We start from the raw sequence: 21,709 nt of genomic DNA, 5'->3' as shown, positions 1-21,709 counted from the left end.
GAACGGAGGAGGGGGGAGAGAAGAAACAGCAACGATGGGCTGCTCTGTCCTGTGTTACGTTACTACTATGCTACAAACTAGACTACTATACGTTACAATATTATACCTTCCAATCTAAACTACATTGTATAATATCGTATATCTCTAGCATTATGCATTATATCGATATGCCTCCAACTAAACTTTTTTCTAAATTACACAATTATACATCTTAATATACACTGCCATAGACAAACCCCACCCTTGAATTATACAATGCGTTACTATACACTACCCTATACTTTAGACTGTAAAATATTAGACTTGTAATATTAAACTATGTATTATTCTACCAACCCTACTATGTACCACACTGCTGTATATTCACTGTACAATTACGATACTATATATTGCCTTATGAATTATTTTGAACATTACACTGTTATACTATTTTATTATTATACAACATGCTATAAACCATACCATTGACCGTCGTGTGAAAGGTATTAAGAGGCAGTGCCAGCGAATGGACTGCGGTCTGAAAGTCACCGAAAATAACAATCAATCAAGAACCGAAATGGTTTATAACGTCTTTCCAATGGTTACTAAGCCAGAATCCATCTTCTCGTTTGAAATTGTCTCTGTGTTTGTATATGTGGGAGGCCTCATGAACGAATCTCTCATGGTAGCCGGATGGCTTGCAGAAAACCTCCGTCTTGGAGAAGTCAATGTCATGTGAGCCTACTGAATTATAACAGTGATCTGCCACGGCTGAGGTGTTCGTCCTACCGTCTTTCAAGTCTGCTTTATGTTCACGGATGCGGTCCGAGATATGTCGTTTGGTTTCTCCAATATAGCTGCTACCACAGAGGCAACTTAGTTTGTAGACGCCCGGGTACTGTATGTCTGGAACCACATCTTTTACCGACGGAACCAGATCACGGATTTTATGTACTGTGTTGAATCGGACCTGGATCTTGTGTTTATTCAGGATTTTGGAGATCTTTTTTTGTGACCCCCGCAATGTAGGGTAAGGTGATGGTTTTGAATGGCTCCTCAAGAGGATCCTTCTTCATGGTTGGAGTGATGGCTTTGCGGATTGTGTACTCGGAGTGACCATTAGCCTTGAGAGCTTGGTGTACGTGCTTGGGTTCACTGCCTATGTGTTCCTGGTCGGAGATGCATTGGGCTCTATGGTGCAGAGTATTGATGAGGGAATTCTTCTGGGATGGATGGTGGTGGGAATCCGGTTTTAAGTAAGCATCCGTATGGGTAGCTTTCCTGTAGACAGAGTGGCTCATTGAACCATCAGGTCTCCTTTTAATTAGGGCATCCAAGAAGGGTAGCTTGCCATCTTTTTCGACTTCCATGGTAAATCTGATGGCTGGGTGTATGGAATTGATGTGGTCGAGGAATTGGTCTAGAGCAGGCCGGCCATGTGGCCGATGATAAAAGTGTCATCCACGTACCTCTTCCATAAGGTCGGGCATAGAGTGGCAGTCTGGATGGCGTCAGTCTCAAAATTTTCCATGAAAACGTTGGCTACAACCGGAGATAGGGGGGAGCCCATTGGATTTCATGCAACCTTTAAATTGGACTTCATCTCAAGATTCAGAGAAAAAATGTATTGACCTTGGATTTTAACAGGAGCGTGGAGTTAACAGCACAGATGATAGGGGGCATTCTCAACAATTCGGGCAGCACGGAAGAATGATCTACCTGACTGAGCAAGGTAGAGTAAAATAGTAGGCAGGGGTAAGTCCATGGAGGATCTTGAAAATGGTGAGTGCTATCTTGAAACTGATGTGGTCGGGAAGGGATTGGAGTACTGGGGTGTTGTATTTTTTATGGGTGAAACTGCGAAGCCTGGCAGTGGCATTTTAGTTTATATGGAGGATGGTTACTGATACACTTCCACTGACATTGGATTATTTACTGAGAGTGAACCTTTTACCAATTCTTATCATTCAATTGTTGGGTAAGAGGCCAATTTGAAGCAACTGCAGAAGTAGTTATGTGGTGTCATGACATGGCATGATATCTCATCACACGACTCCCAATAGCACAAATTACATGTATTTGGTGATAAACAAAAAAAGTGCATGTTATTAGATGCCTTGCCTCCAGAAACTACACCCTAGATACAGGAAACATCTGTGTAAGTATGCTGCCGAGATGCTGTTGTTTTTGGCACGCTCCATTTCTGTTAAAACAAATACAGTATTTTGACAGTGTTGCTATGGAGTTGTTCCATTGATGTTTTACAGTCCATTGCACGTTCGTGAGGCCAATATGTTTGATGTGTTGGACGCAGGTTCCAAAAATAGCTTGCTCTTATAGGCCGAAAATTCTGTGATATGAAGTGTCTTATAAGCGATATGGGCGCAATGGATTTAATAGGATGCATAATCGCCTTCTAATTTTTCTGAACATCGTGTGATTTTCTCACTGATGTGTAAAGCATATGCATGTGAAATTTAGATTTCTTCTCATGCGATGTTGTTCCCATCATTTTAATAATGCGTTTTGACACTCAAAGTCTGTGGCACAAAACCCGTGGTTATTTTCATCTGAATGTCTTTATGTGCCTGTGCCTTTTTTAAGTCTTATGGAAAGGAAGGAGCTGTATGACAAATAGTTTTTTTTTATATACACTCGACAATACTGGCATTTGTGGTTATTAGTCTAACATGAATTTTGCAGCCAACATAGTTTGGATTATTAACACTTGGCTGTTTGAGAATGTGTCTACTGCCTGGCCTATAAAGTATTAAGATTTAAAACTATTAAATATTTTTCAAATGCAGTAATTCAGAAAAAAAATACCAATGCCTGTTTAAAAAAGAAAATACATGCCCAGTAACATTGTTAAAGTATTAACCGTGTATTATTTGAAATATAATTTTTAACGATTGATGTATTCAATTTCTGTGTTAGCATTTATTGAGTCTTTAATTGTGCCAACAATTGGTTCCATTTCATTGATGATGTCCAGTTACACTAACTAGTCCAGGACACCTCGATTTGTGGTGTACTTTCAAGGGCATCGTTTATTTCTTCAATTGTGACATGTGTAGCTTCCTCTTTTTCATTAGAGAAACGGTTTGATTTTTGAGATACTTTTATTTTGCTATGGATATGCGTATAACATTCCTCCGCTAATTTTAAAATGTCATCTCGATCGTGTCATGGTTCCATCTCTCTCCCAAAGTTTCTATTATTTATGAATTTTCAATCAATTTACTTTTCTGCCGTTATGCTTCAGTCGCAAGCTATGAGTTCTTCAATCATTTTAATGTTGTTTTCAGGAAATTACATTCTTACGGAAAAGTGCCATCATTCTGAGCCAACTATTAAAACTACAGATTTGGACCCATTCATGATATGTTTTGGTATATGCTGTACTTACAGATATATTACAACTCCTCTTGTTAACAACAGTATTGTGCCTGTAGTTGTAACTGGCAAACATTTCGTTGTTCATTGCTGTGTTACGCGGCACGAACGATTGATTGTAAATCTGACTCCTAGCCATGCAATCTTTAAAAGCGGAGTACATGTTGCCTCTGGAAGTGGATTAGACCCAATAAACGGTACACACATAAAAAAAATTATCTGAAACCCCTCGGCATCGGCGGTGTGTGGAGTACGGGAGGGAGTGGCACCATCACGAAAGCTGCCTTAATTGCATTGCCGCAAAGTCCAAGGGAGCTTTTTATTCCTCGCGTGGCGTGTGCCTTGAATACCAATGTCCTTATTACAGTAAGTGCACTGCGTTTCCATAGCAATACACGGGCCCCCGCCAATGCGCGAGATTTATGTTGTTTCAAACAGTGTTGTCATCCGTGTTGTGTCTTTGAGTCAATATTCCTCCATCGTGTCGCATCGTCTTCAACCTGGCTTGCCTTCCAGGGAGTATCCCACTGTTCTAGTATGTCCCCGTTGTCAGATCCTATATACAAACGACTGCATTGTCGTGGGACGTGAACGACAGAATCCGAGAGATGACGGCATTGTAATTGGGGAAATGTTGAGGATGACAGGTTGCAAATTCATAGTGTTCTCTAAATGAATGGGCATTCTTCCAGTTAGCCGGCATCATGCTGTGCAGTGCAACGGATCGCATGGTTCACTTTATACTTCATACGATCGTTATAGCGGTACCCCGGGGTACCACATAATACAAAATGGGCAGAGGAAATTAAATACGTTATTTCTGGGACACTCTTTTTTTCCAGCGGTGGTACTTAACTCCGCGACTGGAGTATCAATCAATCCGAATGTCGAAACGCAGTGAGGACGATTGCACTGAACCCCTGAACGCTCGTATGCACCATAGTGGTGCCTCGCGTACAGCCCGTCGAGACGAGTCAATTGCCGCATCGCCGACCATCAACAGACTAAAGATGACTGCGCAAGTGACATCCGTAGCACAGGAAGAAGATCCTGGATTCAATTGCCTTTCTGTGCGGAGTTGGTATGAATGGCTCACAGGGCTATACCAAATAAATAAACTAAATTGAAAAAAAATGTCATTCCCCTGTTCTACACGGGTCACCTCCGGGTTCTACGGGTTCCTTCTTAACCCCCCGCCCCCCCCCCCCTAAAGAATATAACTGGTATTGGTCAAACATCCCAATGCTGACATTTCAACTGCAAATCACTAAATGGGAATTACACGCAGCAACACTCAACAGGACCCTCCTGAAAACAAACCTTCAGAGACTGAGCTAGGCCTTTCCCGGCTACACAAGTGTCAATTAAGACAAATCGCACCCGAGAAAATCTCACCTCCGCCTTACGGTGGTGGTGGTTACGAATGGGTTGGTTAGCAGACTTTCACACATCATGCTCAACACGACAACAACTATAGGCCTCGTGCGGCACGATTCCTATTTTGGCCTGATATCCATCACCAGCACTTACATTCTTGAGCTGGTTAACCCATCGCGGCGGCGGGAAGGGCAACTGGAGTGGGCGTTTATGGTGTTTTTGTGATTTGTCGCGTTCATTGAAAATAAGGGGGTTTCTGCAGTTAAGCACTACAGAAAACGCCGGAATGCATGTACCAGTAATAGAACGGCTGTAAAGAATGCTGGCGACCCGATGCCAGCCGAATGTAAACCATAACAGCATGTGTTACGAACAATAACTTTTTTCAAAATATCAATTTCCCCCGGCTTGCATGAGTAATGATAGCCACCGACCTTTTGCAATGGTTTCTTTGACACATTTTCACTTGACCTTAACAGTATGTGAGCACAATTGGAATACCTCACATTTTCAAATGTGTAGCTGCTTTCATCCAAGTATAAATAATCGGCAGAAGTCATGGTGATTGTGCCACTTAGAATTTTCATGATTAAATCATCAATGCAACTTATATTTTAAAAATATGCCTCGGTAATTTATTTGATTTATTGAAGTCTGGTACAGACTCACCTTGCAATTTAGCAATCATGGGAGACTTCACCATTGTTATGACCCCATGTTAGTTAAATGCGATACCCCAAATATATGACGATTGGTTTTATTTTATAAAGCTATCGTTTTAGATCAATAAGGCCGCACTAACTAAACATGATTCGCACATCGACTTTAAATATACTGCATATAAAACCTAATACAGACCATCAGAATCAGAAAATATATATTTATACTGGATTAATCCGATGAGCTATAAAGCTCTTTTTCACAGATGTCCAGTCGGGGCACGGGGTAAGAACGTTACAAAAACAAGATAGTAGTGCAAAGTACAAGAAAGGTTAACAAATTACCCATACATATGCAAATAAAACTAAACCATGCCCATACGACCAGGTAAAGCCCACTGAGGTATTAACTTATTTTTCAGAAGCGACCTGGCCACAAATGATAGCTCAACAAAGTGGCTTATATTATTGGTTCTTTCAGTAAAGTCACGTAGAAGGGAAATAATAAAATAATAAAAATAAAACAATAACATTCTCACGACGTTTCGATTGCAACACAAGCAATCGAAACAATAAAATTCTCACGACGTTTCGATTGCAACACAAGCAATCGAAACGTCGTGAGAATTTAATAGTTTGATTTTTATTATTTTATTATTTCCCTTCTACGTGACTTTACCGAAAGAACCAAGAATATGAATCCCTGCAGTCACGAAAGCTTTAAATCTAAAAAAAGTGGCTTATCATATTGACATTTACAGCACACATTGCCTTGTTAAAAATAAAATATCCGTGAAGATGTAAATTGCTTGATAAATGATCATGATCCTTCTCAGCCATGATCTATCCATTGCTAGATGAAGGCTCCCCCGCGTCGTCGTAATGCCTTACGGCCACCACGATGTCACAATCCGTCTTGAACGAGCGCAGGAGCTAATTGTATATGGCTTTATCTCTGCGGGAATTATCCTGTCAGTCTCGCCGTCTCTCCTCCGGCTGCCATTCCATCACCAGCCTCGTTCACCGGCCACCTTCCTTTCTAAAAAAAAACACCCAGTGTCTGTGTGGACAAAAAAAAAGTTACATCTTTTATCATTTTTTTCTCGAATTTACCTTTGTGCGTTGAACCATGTGATCGTTTTCATGTCTCTTAGTGCAATTCCCGGCATGCATCTCTGCACGCTGCTTTGCAAGGCAGCTTTTGTTTCATTTTCAATTTCAGTTGGATGAAAAGTGAAGAACGAGAGCGATTTGGAGTGCGTTTGTTGAAGTTAATATAATTTGATAATGAAAAGCAACATACCAATTGGTACAGGAAAGAGCGTTTTAGATTCGTGCATATTACCTGCTGTGATAGGATCAGAAACTTGGACATTTAAAAATATACAATTTAAAAATGACAAACCCAATTGAGGCTCAACTCGATAAAGATTATTATTGTATTGTTATTTAAACTATAACTTTGACCTGGAACCTGTACATTTCCTAATTACCCAACTTAAGAATAATTACTGTAAAATTAGAATTACGTGCAACCCAAAAGGAAAAAAAAATTATATTGTCACATGTATCAATATTCCATGCTCTGATCTTCAAATTGTTGTCGTTGCTGATAGCTCTGCTGTGACCTCATGCCAGTGCGCATAGCACATTTGGACACATTTTAAATGTTAAAGTTTGGAACGAGGGACTAAGACTGTTTTGCAATATTCATTTCCATTTCAACGTATGCCGACAGGTCACATGCCAAACACGGGTGGTCGGCCCACGGCAAGAAACACTCAAAACATTGAAGGTGATTGAGTGCAGTATTTGCGGAAACGTGGGGGGGGGGGGGGGGGAACAATCCAATAGGAAAAAAAACAACAACAGGTTAATGCAGTTCAATGATTAATGAACCATTCGCTGTTGTCGCCACCGCTCGTGGTGAAGGGCCTCCTTGCTTGCCCTCTGCTCCCTGCATGTGTCGCTCCCCTTCTTCCAAACGTGAAAGATGTGCATGAGCGCCATCCACGAGCTGCAACAGCTCAGAAAAATTGACCAAGAGAACAAAATGGCCACAACGATGTTGGCATGACAGTACGTGTTAGTCGCTGTTGTTTCCCCCTCTCTATATGTATACTTTGTTTAGTTTTAAACAATTAAAAATACCTTACACTGTACGTGACAGTAAAACATTCGCATTTTAAACGATGTTCGTACATAATCACGTCAACACTGCAAGTATATCGCACAGGATTTATAGAATACTGACATAAAGAACATTTTGATGTTGTTCACGATGTTTTTTTTACCGCTGCGCGAACTTCATTAGCACCCAGTCATGCAATTGATGGTCACAGGCCCATGAGAAAGAGTCGCTCTCCAGTACTTTGTAGCATTTTTTTTACTTCTAAATACGACGCAGGTGACAAGAGGCGATGGGAGCAGTGAGAGTGACATTATCAGATCAGGAGTTAAACCTGTGGCATTCCCACAGGCATCTTCCGTGGGGGCGTGATGCCATAGCACGGGGTGGTGGTGGGGGGGGGACTCTGAATCATGGCGTGGCCACGCACACAGCATTGGTAAACACAAGTGGTTAAATATAGCAGCAGCCTCAGCCGCAGCTCGCGGACGAACGTGAGTCTTCAGTCCTTGGCGATGCGTTCGGGACGTGCCAGAATCCAGAGTGGCTCCAAGCAGAAAGTGCAATCTCTTTGGGTGAGCCTGCAGCGCTGCTGACAAGTTGGGATCGCCTGCGTCTTCCACCGCATTTACCGACAGTGTGAGCAGCGATTGTCCCTGTCTCTCTCTCCGTCCTCTGGCGTCGCAAGCTTCTCAAGTCTGCTGCTCATTCCCGTCCCAGCTCTTCATTCGGCTTGTTCTTGAAGGAAAAAAAAGACACACACGGATGTAATTCGCACACGGTATTTTATGGCAAGGTAAGCGCGGGATTTTTTGTCGTTGTGTTGGTGTTAACATAAGGCATATCGATCGATACGTTGTGTATTTCTTGTTGTAAATTCCGTGCAACAGGGGACTGCTGTGAATTTGGTATAAACCCACGCGTGCATTATGCGAGGCACGATCTTTGAATGAGTTGTCACGCTGTGAGAACGTCGCCGTCAATGTCCCTCGGTGAGACCGGCCAATTTGTCCACGGGGGCAGGGGAGTTCGGATGAAGGGCGCGGGGATTTTCTACCGAGCAATTTCGCATGGTTCGCTTGGCGCGCTCATCCCTCGAATGTCATCGTCCAGCGCCGTCGCCAATTTGACATTTTCTCCGATTTGTACCTTTAAGTTACGCACGTTACTTTTTTATTTTTAATCGGCGACTTTAGCTGCTCAATGGCTAACGTGTTGACTCCGTGTAACCTTGTACAACGAGGTGTTCCCGCACGATAGCTTGTGTCGGAAACTCACGTATTGCAATGAATAAAGCTACATGTATCACAACAACAAAAAAAAACCTCAAGCAAGCACACTCGGCGTGCCGCACACGGCTGCACCACAACGCTCAGGGACGAAATCCGCGAACGGGGTGCAGCGGAATTTTGCTTCGCAGAAGCGCCAGAAACGTTGCGTGCGGCGATGGTCATCGATGGGGATGCGTTCAACGTAAAGGTTTCACAATCGGCTGCGGTAAGGAACGAGTCAATGATGTAACCTGCGCATTCTCGTAGGGCCGCGTTGCGTTTCTTTCCCGTGAATTGTGGCCCGAATGAAAGTCTCCGTATTGCGGTGGAATACAGATGAACGTCGTGTCGCCGGAGAGCATGGCTGGTGCATAGTTTGTCCTTGTGGCAACACAAAGAGAGAACGAATAATTGAACAAAGTATTCGCATCATTAAAAAAAACCGTCCACAGTTAAGCACGTTTGTACACGAAGGCTACACGCACACACACTACAAGTAGGGAATGATGGCGTTGTGTTGCTGATCTTATCATATCTGCATGAAAAACCTCAAAAATAATTAACCCTCCATGAGCATGACCAGCACGGATAATGTGTACACGCATCACAACTATGTTCAGTGACATCCACATGTCGCGATGACTACCTTGCAGTCCATGTTTGCAGTGTAAGCTTGTAAGTGTCCTAATTATTGCCAGTTGTAATGACATGTGCTTTGGAGCTAGTTTATTATATTCCTGTTGAGGCAATACATGTTTTACTAACCCTGGATATTCATGGGAAAGAAAGTCCCATTCCTGTATTATTTCATTAGCTTTGTTGGTTTTAAAGTATTTTTTGAATGATAAATAATACTAAATCTAACGTGGGGTGGAGTGGTGGCGCAGTGGTTAGCGCACCATGTTATAATCCCAGCAACCTAGGTTCGGCTAACATCAGTGTTGAGTGACATTTGAACCGGACCTGGGCACCCCCTTCGCCAACCTGTACTGACCAGCTTGGTAAAGTAGGGCTGTGAATTATAATGTGAGAATGAATTCATCATCATTATCAGCTGTGATCAATCCACTGTTGAACAAAGGCCTCCCCAAGTCGTTCCAACCTCTCACGATCTTGCGATGCAACATCCATCCAGCACCTGCGCATGAGCTGATTTAGTCTGTAAACTATGCACGTCTAATGACGCTCGGACAACTTCTGTCTTTCTTCTTTATTGAGTTATTAGGGCGCGTCGCGCAGATAACGTACTCTCATATCCTACAGTACTTCGCTATGACTAGCATACAGTACTTGGGCTAGGATAACGACAGATACTTGGGCAAGGACAGCACCCAAGCAACGGCCGCATGGAGACAGCCACAGCACGGAGACGGCAGTATAACCAAGCCCTGTCCCCTCACTGCCCATTTAAGCACATGCTCGTGCCGTCCCGTGTTTTTCTCGTTAACAGCTTGCATCTTTACTGTGTTTTCTCTGGCCGCTTCACGAGCTTCCGAGACACGTCGCAGCGTGATCTGGGCATGGCCGCTCCCTTCTTTCTCAAGGCCAACCCTAATTGCACCTCAATAGGGGCTTCGTTCTACCGGCCATACATGAGAAAAAAGGGGAAAATCATGTAGAGGTGTGTGGGGCCACCCTGTACGCTGCCAAAATACCCGGGACATGGAAATCCCAGTCCGTTTGTGCCTCATTAACGACCTGACAGCATAGTTGTTAGGGTCCGGTGCAGACGTTCCAGCATACCATCCATTTCGGGATGGTATGGTGATGTTCTGATCCTCTTTGTGCCTAATACATCGCACACTTCCCGAAGCAGATTTGAGAAGAAATTTCAGCCTTGGTCCGTGAGAAGCTGCTCATGAGCCCCCTTATCCATCACATGGCCGTGCAAAAATGCATCGGCTATGGATACAGCTGTTTGGTCGGGCAATGGTCAGGCCATTGGCCACCAAAAAAAATACTCAACCCCAACAAGGATACATTTATTTCCCTTTTGCGTAGTCGGAAAGGGTCCCAGGATATCCAGCGCAACCAATTCGTTAATGCAGGACACCGTGATAGATTGTAAAGGGGGTTGAGATTTTTTCGCCGGTGGCTTGCGAAGCGGACAATCAGTGCAACCTTTAATGAAATGGAAGACATCATTAGACATCCCCGGCCAATAAAATATCTTTGCACCGTAAGCAAGGTTTTCCGGTGCCCAAGTTGCATCAGCTTGTCAGCGTGCACTGCCCGCGTCAACCTGCCTCGCAGGCCTTTGGGGACTACGATACATAATCTGCCCGAAACCTCATGACACCACATAAGCAACCCTGCCCGGAGGACAAACCGCGAGTTCCCCTTACGGCCGTGTTTCTTCTGATCAAGGTCCACACGGTGTCACAAGAGGGAGACATCCTCCATCTGCAACTTTCTCCATTTTGCCCGCGTGAGGCCCAGCATGTTGTCCTTATGTGCGTCCACTACGGCGAGCGGCGGGTCACCTGAGGCCACTACGACCCCAGTTGACCCTCCCCCAAGCAATCCACACCGGCCCGCACCCGACGAGCATGCACAAGGGTAATTTAATGGCAAGCGCGACAACGCATCGGCATTACAGTGCCTCACACCCCAGCGGTAAACCACGCGGAACGAATACTCTTGGAGTATTTCTAACCACTGAGAGAGCTGGCCAGAGGAGAACTGGAGGGCCGCGTAATCCGTACGGACCACAAATTCTCTGCCATAAAGGTATGGCCTGTACTGTTGGACAAAGTACACCATAGCCAAAAATTATCTACGGGTGACACAATACCGCTGTTCCGCGGGTGATAGGACGCGGCTTCCGTATGCAGTTTCCCTTTCCACCCCGTTCTTAACCTGAGACAGGACAGCTCCTATACCCATGTTACTAGCGTCCGTATCCAGTATGAACGGCAGGGAAAAGTCCGGATAGTCAAGAGGAGTCCACGTTGGAAAGGCAATCGCGCAACGCAGAGAACGCGGCCTCCTCCTCTTGGCCCCATATAAATTTCTGATTCTTACCCGTCAAGGCATGCAAGGGTTTGACAATTGTCGCAAACTGCGGAACAAATCTCCGGTAGTACGATGCAAAGCCTACAAAACTGCACACCTCGCCTACCGATTTAGGGATTGGTCAATCATGCACACACGCAGTTTTATCCGGATCCATCACAATACCCTTCATACTGACAACATGACCCAAATACCGCACGGAAGTCTGCAACAAATGGCACTTAGCAGATTTTAACTTAAGGTTTGCCGCCCGTACCCTAGAGAGCACCGTCAGCAACCACTGCAAATGCTCGTCGAATGTTCGGCTAAAGATGATGTCATCCAAATAAATAAGACAAGAGTCCCATTGTAATCCTGCCAACACCAATTCCATAAGGCGTTGGAAAGTGGCCGGGGCTGAATGTAATCCCATAGGGAGGCAATTAAACTGGAACAGTCCCTGGAGTGTGCGGAACGCCGTTTTAGGCTTGGACGATTCGTCTAAGGGAAATTGCCAAAATCCCGACAGTAGGTCCAGATTTGAAAAAAAAGAGCGCTCGCCAATGTGTCCAGGAAATCGTCCATACGTGGCAGCGGGTAAGCATCTGCCACCGAAACCTTATTCAATCTACGGAAGTCAACGCAAAAGCGCAGGCTACCATCTTGCTTAACGAACAACTCAGGGTTCTCCTCTGGGGCTGGTTAAAGATGAAATTACGTCCACGGCCAACATTTCCCTTACCGCCCGGTGTACATGTTCCTTTTCAACAAGACTCATTCAATATGAATTCTGCCGAATAGGAGCTGCATCACTTGTATCGATGTGGTGTTGCAACAAATTAGTACGCCCGATATCAAATTTCCCTTCACTGAAAACGTCGGAGAACTCCCATAACAACGACCGAAGTTTGGTCCGCTGTGCATGGAACAAATCAGGGTTCTCCTTACATAATTCCTCCATCCATGTCCCCTCTGGCTCCGCTCGCTGTTGCATCGCGGCCACGACCTCAACTGCCCCCATGTCAACAACCCCGCAGCATGCTGCCGTTGCGTGAGCCAACACTGCCCCTGCCTGAACCACAGCCGCTCCCAGGCCCACATTCAGGACCTGTAGGAAGGGTTGCTGGTTTCCCCGAACGATTGTCTGAGCCCCCACTAACGCGAGTCCTCGGGTCGCTGCGTTTGATGGAATCAAAAGGACCCCCTCCTCGGGGTCAGCCAACTGGAGGCGTTTTCGGTAGTGCAGGGGAATCAACATTTGCGTGCCTGGCAGAATCTGTATAGATTCCTTTGCCAAGGCCTGAACCGTGGCATTCTGAACTGGTTTCCTATGTGGGGCATTAAAAAATAACAAACGCTGTCTTGACAGCATTTCAATACAGCGTTGATCCGTTAAAATTTTCAAGGGCATCCTTCCCAAAAAATCTATTCCTAAAAGTAAAGGTACCACCGTCTTCTAAACCAAAATGGGCCATGACACTTCCAATTCCCTTATTCTCACACATGCCTCTATCCGTCCCAAAATGCTCATACTCCCCCCATTAGCCGCAACACATGCATTTTCCACTGGCAAAATGCGACGATCTCTTAGGGGCAACAAATGATAAATAACGTCTGAAATGATGGTAGCTGAGGCCCCTGTGTCAACAAAGACCCGCACCTCTAACCTTTAAATGAAAACCAACTATTGCCGATGACCCTGCCGCAGCTGCTACCACTCGACGCGCCAATTTTCTCCACTGAGTAAAGGAATTTGTTCACCCATCCATATTCTGATCCCCTTGTTCGCGTACCCCAACGGGTGAAGGGGAGGCAAGATTGACCGACGAATTACATGACAATCTGGATGTGAGGTGGTGGTGGTACGGGCAAATTGTCCGGTGTGCCGCAACTTGCCTGTTGGGGCTGGGACGGGATTGTCGGCAGGCCGGTGGATGTCGAGAAGGACGTTGAGGGCTAAACATCACTCCGGCATCCCCGCATGATATGTCCCGGTCATCCACACCGGAAGCAGGAGATGGAGGGTCCGTGAGGCGGAGAGATCGTCCTTCTCCCGGGGACCTAACCTTGTGGTGGAGGGGTCACCTCTCCCCTGGGAACCCAACCTCGTGGCGGAAGGGTCGCTTCTCCCCTGGGGACCCAACCCTGAGGTTGTCGCGGGGTGTCCCCTCGCCACCGAAGTCATCCCTGCATCGCCGCTACCATCTCCCTCTGCAGCTCCGGTTCCTCCTCCACCAGCCTTGGATTACTCTTGGCTGCCCGGCGGGTCGGCGTGTCCTCTGACCCAGGCTCCCACCACCACGCCGCCACCGGGGTCCATCGGGTTACATTTTCATGGGCCTGCAGGCATCTGGTCATCCACAGGGATGTCTGTGTCTCCTTTCGACAATGGGCAGCACAACCCCCTTCTCTTGGGCCAACCTCAACAGCTTCTCCATCGTTAAAGAGTGAATCGCCGCCGGATCCATACGCGGGTATGCCGCCTGTCCCAGCACCATCAGTGCACTGCGGTAAGCGAGGGATGTCTCGTCCTCCCTTCGCCTCAGTTTCAAAAATTTCCTCCGTGCATTGAAAGGAGGGTCGAAAACCGCTGCCATCTCCCCGTATGCCTGATGAAGAGTTGCCCGCTTCTCCGGAAGAATGGCTCGGAATGCTGCAAGAGCGTCATTATCGAAGGCCGTGGGTAAGGCCCGCAAGGCCTCATCCTCCGTCCACTCGACCGAGGAGAACGCTGCTTCGAACCACCGGGTGAAGGCGGCCCAATCGCCCCTTGCTGCCACAAACTCCCTGACAGGGGGCAGCGTCCTTAATTGGCCCATTGCTGCCCCATTGGGGATGGAGCCGCAGTTGGTCGCAAATGGCGCCCGCTGATCACGCCCCCTCCCCCACTGGGAAAATGGCGGCTGTTGACCACGCGGTCTCTGCGGCGTGGGCGATGGCCGCCCCCGCTCTCGCGGAATCCGACGCGTGGAAGATGGCAGCTGGCGACAGCGTGGGCTCCACCACGTGGGAGGTGGCGGTCGGCGCTGATCTGGCCTCAACCACGTGGCTGATGGCCGCCACCCCCCGCGCGGGCTCCGGCATGTGTCCAATGCCGTGGCAGCACCGGCGGCCGTCATCCGCCCCGTCTCCTCGACGGGTCGCCGTCGCGTGGCATCTGTGGCTCCCGCTGGTGCCGCCATCGCGTCCAGCAGCAGGGAGAGTCGCGTGACGGCCATGAGGAGCAGATCCAGTCTCCCCGCCACCTCTCGCCACCCCTCCACGGCCCGAGGCTGCTTGCCCTTGGCTCCCTCCTCCGTCCCCACCATCGCTCCCGCCGTGCCCAGGGGCTCGTACACCGAGGCCCCTGTTTCCGGGGCTGCCTGGGAAGGGGTTTCCTCCTCATCTTCATCCTCGTCCGAGGTCGCAGTAGGTGGGTTCTTCTTTCTTGAGTATCTCGACATCTCCTGACACCAGTTGTAATGACTCTCGGACAACTTTTGTCTTCTTTATTTATTAGGGTGCGTCGCGCAGATAACGTACTCTCATATCCTACCGTACTTAGCTATGACTAGCATACAGTACTTGGGCTAGAATAACAACAGATGCTTGGGCTAGGATAACAACAGATACTTGGGCTAGGACAGCACCCAAGCAACGACCGCATGGAGACAGCGACAACACGGAGACGGCAGTATAACCAAGCCCTGTCCCCCACTGCCCATTTAAGCACATGCTCGTGCCGTCCCGTGTTTTTCTCATGGAGACAGCAACGGCCCGAAGACAATGGCGTCGTAGAGACAGTCCATCCCGATCCGAGGGCAGCCTCGAGCTCTCAGCCTCCGCCTTATATTCCCCCCCGGCGTGGCCTCGCCTCGCCCCCGGCCACACCTTCTTTCCCGAACTGTCTCAGCCAATCCCGAACATCCCCCCATGGTTCCCTCCTGTAATTATCCCTCGTGACCACCTGGCCACGCACTGTCCCTATCCTCTCGTTATCTCCACCCACGCACCGTCTCTCTCTTTCCGCACTGTCCATGCACATGTAAACCTGTGACTGGGACTTCTTTGATGCATTGCAAAGATAGGATTCCATTAGTTATTTAAAGGATTGTGTCAGTGAAAGTAGAAATCAGTAACAAGTGTAGAAATACTGCTCTGCACTGCGGCAAACGCACAGTGCACTGGATTCATAATCCTCAGTCATTACATATGCATTATCAAAACAACATACAAATGTCAACAACAACATCATAACGATTTTTTTTAAATATATAATCGTGTTAATACATTCGTGTGCACAGACATTGGGTGATGAATTTAACAAATCAGAATTTCATGAAACAAAACCAGATTCTGCAGACAGTAAGTCGTGACATCCTAGAATCTTGTAATAATTTTTACATTCGTGGTTTTGGAATTAACCCATGTAATTATGCAAGGTAATATCCCGATCTCGACTCATCTGTATATTCCCAACACAAGGTATCATGATTGCTTACAATGATGTTGCTGTGAAGATATACTGACAACAAAAAACACAACCGGTGCAGAGAGTGCACACACCCACACGCAGCATTGTGGGCAGCGTTAGATTTAAAACATATTATGTATGGGAAGAGGGCTCAGATAAAAATAACCATATCCATGCATCATGCATGATGCTCCTCATGATGGACACTGCGCTTTCCGTGTGGGCAGGGTAGAGGCTGCGGCATTCTCTCTGCCTTTGCGCGGCGATAAAGCGGCCCGTGTGGGTTTGACATCAGGCGGAGGAGCGGCTCCTCTGTCACGTTACTCAGTGACGTCCGCCGTCTTTGCCGTTCCAGAGCTACAGATGCAGAGACTCAGTGAGGAAGCCGACGCAAGCTCGGATGAGGAGTTTCTGGATGCTCCGGGTAGGTGTCCCACGGAGTGGGTGCACGGTACTTTTGTTGCTGGGATGACGGCGCATGCCGCATCCTCCTTCCTCCCTGCAAGCCGCCACCTTTATCGGTCACTGAAAACACGAAACATAACCATTACAGACACGTACAGTGCTTAGTTAAAATTGTACACGACACAAAAAAAACTGTCGCCTTTGCATTTTTCCTAATCTTATTCCCAGCTGTTGCTTGAGTACACTGCAATACTACCTTGATTATAAAATGGATGGAGGTTAACTGAGATTATACAAAATATATAATATGCAGATTGTTTTGTTTCAATGGTAGGATGATAAAGCATTGTTGCATTTTTTTGCATGAATTATTACGTTCAAATATGTAATCTATGCTGAGACTCTCCTCCACCACAGGAACTGTGCAATTCTCACCGCTGGAATTTCCACCGCTGGCACAGGGCTGTGAACGGGAGATGAGCACCACCTTAGTGCTCATTTGAACCAGATGCTGCAAACTTCTCTCATTGTTATTCTGCTGGCATGACCCAGTGCTAGGCTGGCAATGCGAACCATATCTATGGTTATAGACACTTCCTTCTCCGAATGCCAGAATCCAGCCCTCATTAATGCACTCTAGTCACTCGCTCAGCAGTGATCAGTCACCTCCTTATCACTCTTATATTGCCACTACCACGGTTGTTGTGCCCGTGAATTTCGCTTATTGATTCGTCCACCCCATTTTGAGGACTCGATCTATCAGACTGGCTGGTTTATCCACACTGTGTTGAACCACCACACTGCAGGTCACGTCAATAATTATCTTTGTAATTTTTTCCTTGCACTGCTCCACACTGGAATCCCGTCCCATCCATCGTCTCATTTTCCCAGGCTCTTAGAGTAACCTCCGCTCAATTCAGGAAACGCGTTGCACCCTTAGCGATTGTGTAGAACTTTCACGGTGGCTGTTTATTGCTGGCAAATTTGCATTTTGAGCACTTGAGCCTATGCTCAGCAACATTGTAAAACAAAAACGAAATGCACTTCCATAAACATGCATGAACACAGTTCGTTGGCAATACAATACAGCACAGTACACATGAGTGTCATTAGCCACAGCAGTTACAACAAGAGTTAGGACAGGTTTTTATTACCTTGCAAATGCATTAAATAGCTCTTATGGTCACCACATTAGCTATGCATTGCCACCGAGTAACAATGAATACTAAATAGCAAGCAGAATGAATGACTGCATTGCTGCTCACGATAACCCGATGGTATAGCGTTAAACCAACGCGTGCCTCTGGCTTTTACGATCGAGTCAGCATCAGCTTCACAAGATCGGCAAAAACATGCAACATTGCATTATATTGACTTGGATAATTGGATGACAAATTACACGAGTGCAGATTTGCATTTACATGAAGAAAATGCAGACGCTTCCGATTCCAAAATAAATGAGGGCGTCATGTGAAGTGTACATTCACATTGATAGAGTGAGCTCAGGAGCAATGTCCACAAACTATTGAGATTAGATGTATTATTATCATCATTCATGATATATCCACCGCTGGATGAAACGCTGTACATGTTGTTATTATGACTCAAGGATTCCACGATGCCACAATCTATCTCGCCTCTGCACATGAGAGGATCCTTTTTGCTCCATCACCGAATCAAGAATCACCCTGCCTCAGAAACTTTGCAGGAATTATTTGGGGCACCTCAGCTGATGTGGCGTGAACTGCCACCTGATCACTAATCTACTCAGTGGTAGAGTCACCGCGCTCCAGCCTGGTCCGAAACCTCGCGTACAAAACATCTACATGCACAATTCAATAATGCAATGCGTATATCATAACCGTAACAATGAAAAACTAACGCAAATTCCTGGGCTCCCTGTTCTGGCAAACAAACTACCACCAAATATCCAAAGAGGTAATTGACACGTCTTCTTGCCAACAGCAACCATCGACTACGACCTCATCACTGTCCATCGCCACCGATTCAAGTCCCCATCCCCCGAGATCTGGAATAGTTTTCAAGTTTCATTTATTAGGTATATCCCAGTGAGCCATGCGGCTCTTAAGTCGGGTGCTACCGCAACAAACAAAATTTCCTAGCGAACAGAGTGGCACAATGCGGACGTCCAGAATAAACACCTCATTCGAGATCCAAACATCACAACCCTCCTGGCTTTGACATTCCTCCATCAAAGACACTGGTGTACATTAACCGCATCAGAACAGCAACAGGCCGATGTGCACATCCCCTTCATGAATGGAAAATTAAAAGACAAGCCACAGAAGTGCGATTGTGGCTATGCAACCCTAACTATGCACCATATAGTAAACCACTGTAGTCTGTGGCTCCTCCAGCGGAGGAACAGCAACAACTACACTCTCTCCTGAAGCCCTATCGTGGCTGGCAGACCTCGACATTGACATTTAGCTCCCGGACTTCTTTGCCATCGTGTGCAGGAACAGCGTCACTCCGTCTCCAAGGTTCCCGTCCTCTCAGGCGTGTTATCTCCTTTGGCTGCCATCCATCACCAGACTCTTTCATCAGCCATCATCCCTTCCAGTGATGCGTCCTGCCAAAACACATATATCCTTGCATCTGTCCTCTGATCCATGTATTCCTCTCTCTGTCTTGCAGTGTAATTCCCAGTATGCAACATCTCTGAGCTTTTATTTCTCAGTGTCCGTGTTTCTAATCCATGTGTTACAACAGATTATGAGAGTATCGCACATGTAACCTTCATCAATAAACAAAAGCCACTTGACACGGAAAATCACGTTGGCCTATTCAATAGCAAGAAATTATACAATATGACATTTTTTTACGGTATTAAACATAGCAATGACTGGCACAATATGTTTATTACTTTTAAAAAGTTTAGCTTCGATTCAACAATTGCAGCAATGCCTATAAACACGCTTAAAATATATAATTATTCAGATACTTAATCCTTATTTAAATCCTAATTCATAAATATAATGCAATGTTTAGCAATCCAATACTAGACAATTATAGCAAATGGGGCTATACTCTTATGTAATTCTGAAAAGCTCATTCTTTAATTATGTCATCTAATTTTGAGGATTTATAAATCGCAGTGCTGTAAAAACAAGCTGTGCATTTTACCGCGCCAATAATTCATCAACGCGTCGGCAATGGTCCTGTTCATTGCAGTGCTGCTTGCTTTTGACGTTGCAGGTGATATGTCCACGATCTCTTTGGAAACGTCCACATTTCCCGAGCAGACAAGTGTGGAGAGCCAAGATGAAGAGGTAATGATGCTTGTCTGGCCCTGCACTTTCACTTTTTTTATTTTCCGCACTCCCCAGTCGACCCAAAAGCCATCTTACTGCTCATTTCTAAGAATACAATGATTGTGCTTTTAATGAAAGATGTCTGCTTGAAAAAAATGCGGCACGTCTCCATTCGGCCATAGCCCTTTTTGCAGCACGAGACTGACTCTACTGGAAACAGGAATAAAACAGGGACCCAGCGACACGAATCAGACTTCAATAACCCTTTAACAACTTCACATACAACAATAATGTATCGCACACAGGGGCGGAACCAGGGGAGGTGACAGGGGTGACATTCTGCGTATAAGTGTACGAAACTCGGTCTGGCGGACTCCGTGCAACTGCATTGTCAGAGTGTGTTGCCAACCGATGGCGTCTAGTTCAACAGCCTGACTCTCTAATCATTCTTGAAATTAACATTTGTTGAATGTCACCCCGGCCTGAAATCCTGGCTCCGCCCTTGATCGCACATAGCACCATTCATGCAAATCGCATCTTGAAAACTCTTTAGAATTTGTAATCTGCACAATTTTCGCTTGGAGGCATGGGAAACCATGGACACATGCAGCGAGGCAGCCACATCCTGCGCAACCAACAATTACCCAAGCTCTTTGGTCCTATATTGGGATGTTTGGCCCACTCCATGAATACGTTTTTTATACTTGTGGGAGGAAACTGGAGTACCAGGAGAAAACCGACGTGCGCGAGGTGGGTAACGCTCAATCGCCGGAGAGATTGCAATTAATCCGCTTGCTGTACTAGCGTACCATTGCAAGTCAGACGATGGATGTGTTGGACATGAACATTTACATTTGTATGCACGGTGTTACAAGTGACCGATGGAACCGTACCCATTCTCTGTCGCAGGAAGGCATGTCCAGGAGAGGGGAAGCGTGGGCCACGGAGCCTCGCGTGCTGCTGCTGGTGCTGCACGGCAATGGCCAGGAGCCAAAATTCACGGGCGCCCTCGGAGCTCGGTCGTCGTCCAGGGACAGGGCGCCGTTTGTGACGGAGTCCAGGTTCGGCCGTTCCGGCAGCGGAGCTGCGGCGCAGGCGGGTGGCGCGGAGGCGCGGTGCGCGCACAAGGACGCCCTCAGCCTGCACTCGGCCATCGACGCCGTGAGCAGGGCACACTTCCCAGCTGCCGTGGGGCGCGTGAGCGTGAGGGCAGTGCCGTGTCCGCCCATCTGCGCCAGCGCCTTTGCCATCCTTACGCAGTGAGCCCTCATCGCTTTCCCACCATTGCTCGCGTGCGCATTTTAAAATTGCAAGTACTGGGTTAATAAAAAGCCAACGTGAAGGATTTTCCACTCCATGGGAAAAAATTGTTTCGAGTTTCCGACAGAATCCTTCATCTCTGGATGTGTGACGCCGCTTAATTATTAAATAATTTGGAAAAAACAAACAAAACAATCTATACAGTGAGCCATTCCAACAATTACTCAGCAAACAGCCCAAGCTAAGTGATTCCATGGAACAAATTTACTCAACACCCAAAGTCAACGAACAATTTATGTAAGTGTGTACGTTTAATGGATTGTTTTTCTGACCGTATTAGCTTCCTTTATTTACTGTAGTGTTTGCACTGAGTACTATGTCTATTTGCAATAGTTAAAATGACAAATGTGTGTACCTTCACACAGATATATTAAACATGCGGGAAGTACTGGCGTTGCCCGGGCGAAAAATTAATTGCAAAACTTCTCTTAAAAACATTACATATACATACA

At 46.3% G+C, this 21,709-nt stretch overlaps 2 protein-coding genes across 4 annotated transcripts in view; one reads left to right on the top strand and one right to left on the bottom strand.

The window, feature by feature from the left end:
- Nucleotides 1–7,960: 7,960 nt before the first annotated feature.
- LOC116950258 (membrane-associated phosphatidylinositol transfer protein 2-like) overlaps nt 7,961–21,709 on the top strand; it is a 31,927-nt gene continuing 18,178 nt past the window's right edge. The window contains exons 1-4 of one of the 3 annotated variants that reach the window (XM_032967929.2): nt 7,961–8,335; nt 16,613–16,681; nt 19,882–19,955; nt 20,847–21,196. In XM_032967929.2, the coding sequence (XP_032823820.2) occupies nt 16,621–16,681; nt 19,882–19,955; nt 20,847–21,196 (485 nt within the window). In that variant the 5' untranslated portion in view covers nt 7,961–8,335; nt 16,613–16,620. Of the gene's footprint in view, nt 8,336–8,580; nt 9,037–16,612; nt 16,682–19,881; nt 19,956–20,846; nt 21,197–21,709 lie in introns of those variants that run through there. The other 2 variants (XR_012946325.1, XM_032967927.2) reach the window with 2 other exon arrangements.
- LOC142930365 (uncharacterized) lies at nt 8,818–20,915 on the bottom strand. Its single transcript, XM_076072503.1, has 3 exons — nt 20,831–20,915; nt 19,096–19,255; nt 8,818–16,782 (listed from the first exon to the last, which is right to left on the bottom strand). Exon 3 carries the CDS (start codon nt 15,245–15,247, stop codon nt 14,159–14,161), a length of 1,089 nt encoding a protein of 362 aa, XP_075928618.1. The 5' UTR covers nt 15,248–16,782; nt 19,096–19,255; nt 20,831–20,915; the 3' UTR covers nt 8,818–14,158.

This window comes from Petromyzon marinus, chromosome 38 (assembly GCF_048934315.1).
Source record: "Petromyzon marinus isolate PM22_M1 ecotype Great Lakes invasive population chromosome 38, UKy_Petmar_22M1.pri1.0, whole genome shotgun sequence".
In the NCBI taxonomy this organism is placed as follows: Eukaryota; Metazoa; Chordata; class Hyperoartia; order Petromyzontiformes; family Petromyzontidae; genus Petromyzon; species Petromyzon marinus.
Note: the sequence above shows the minus strand (reverse complement) of the source record. Positions and strands in the feature narration are given on the sequence as shown.

What these genes read in the sequence shown, in the direction of transcription:
- LOC142930365 (XM_076072503.1), bottom strand. Translation starts at nt 15,247, where the DNA reads ATGTCGAGATACTCAAGAAAGAAGAACCCACCTACTGCGACCTCGGAC.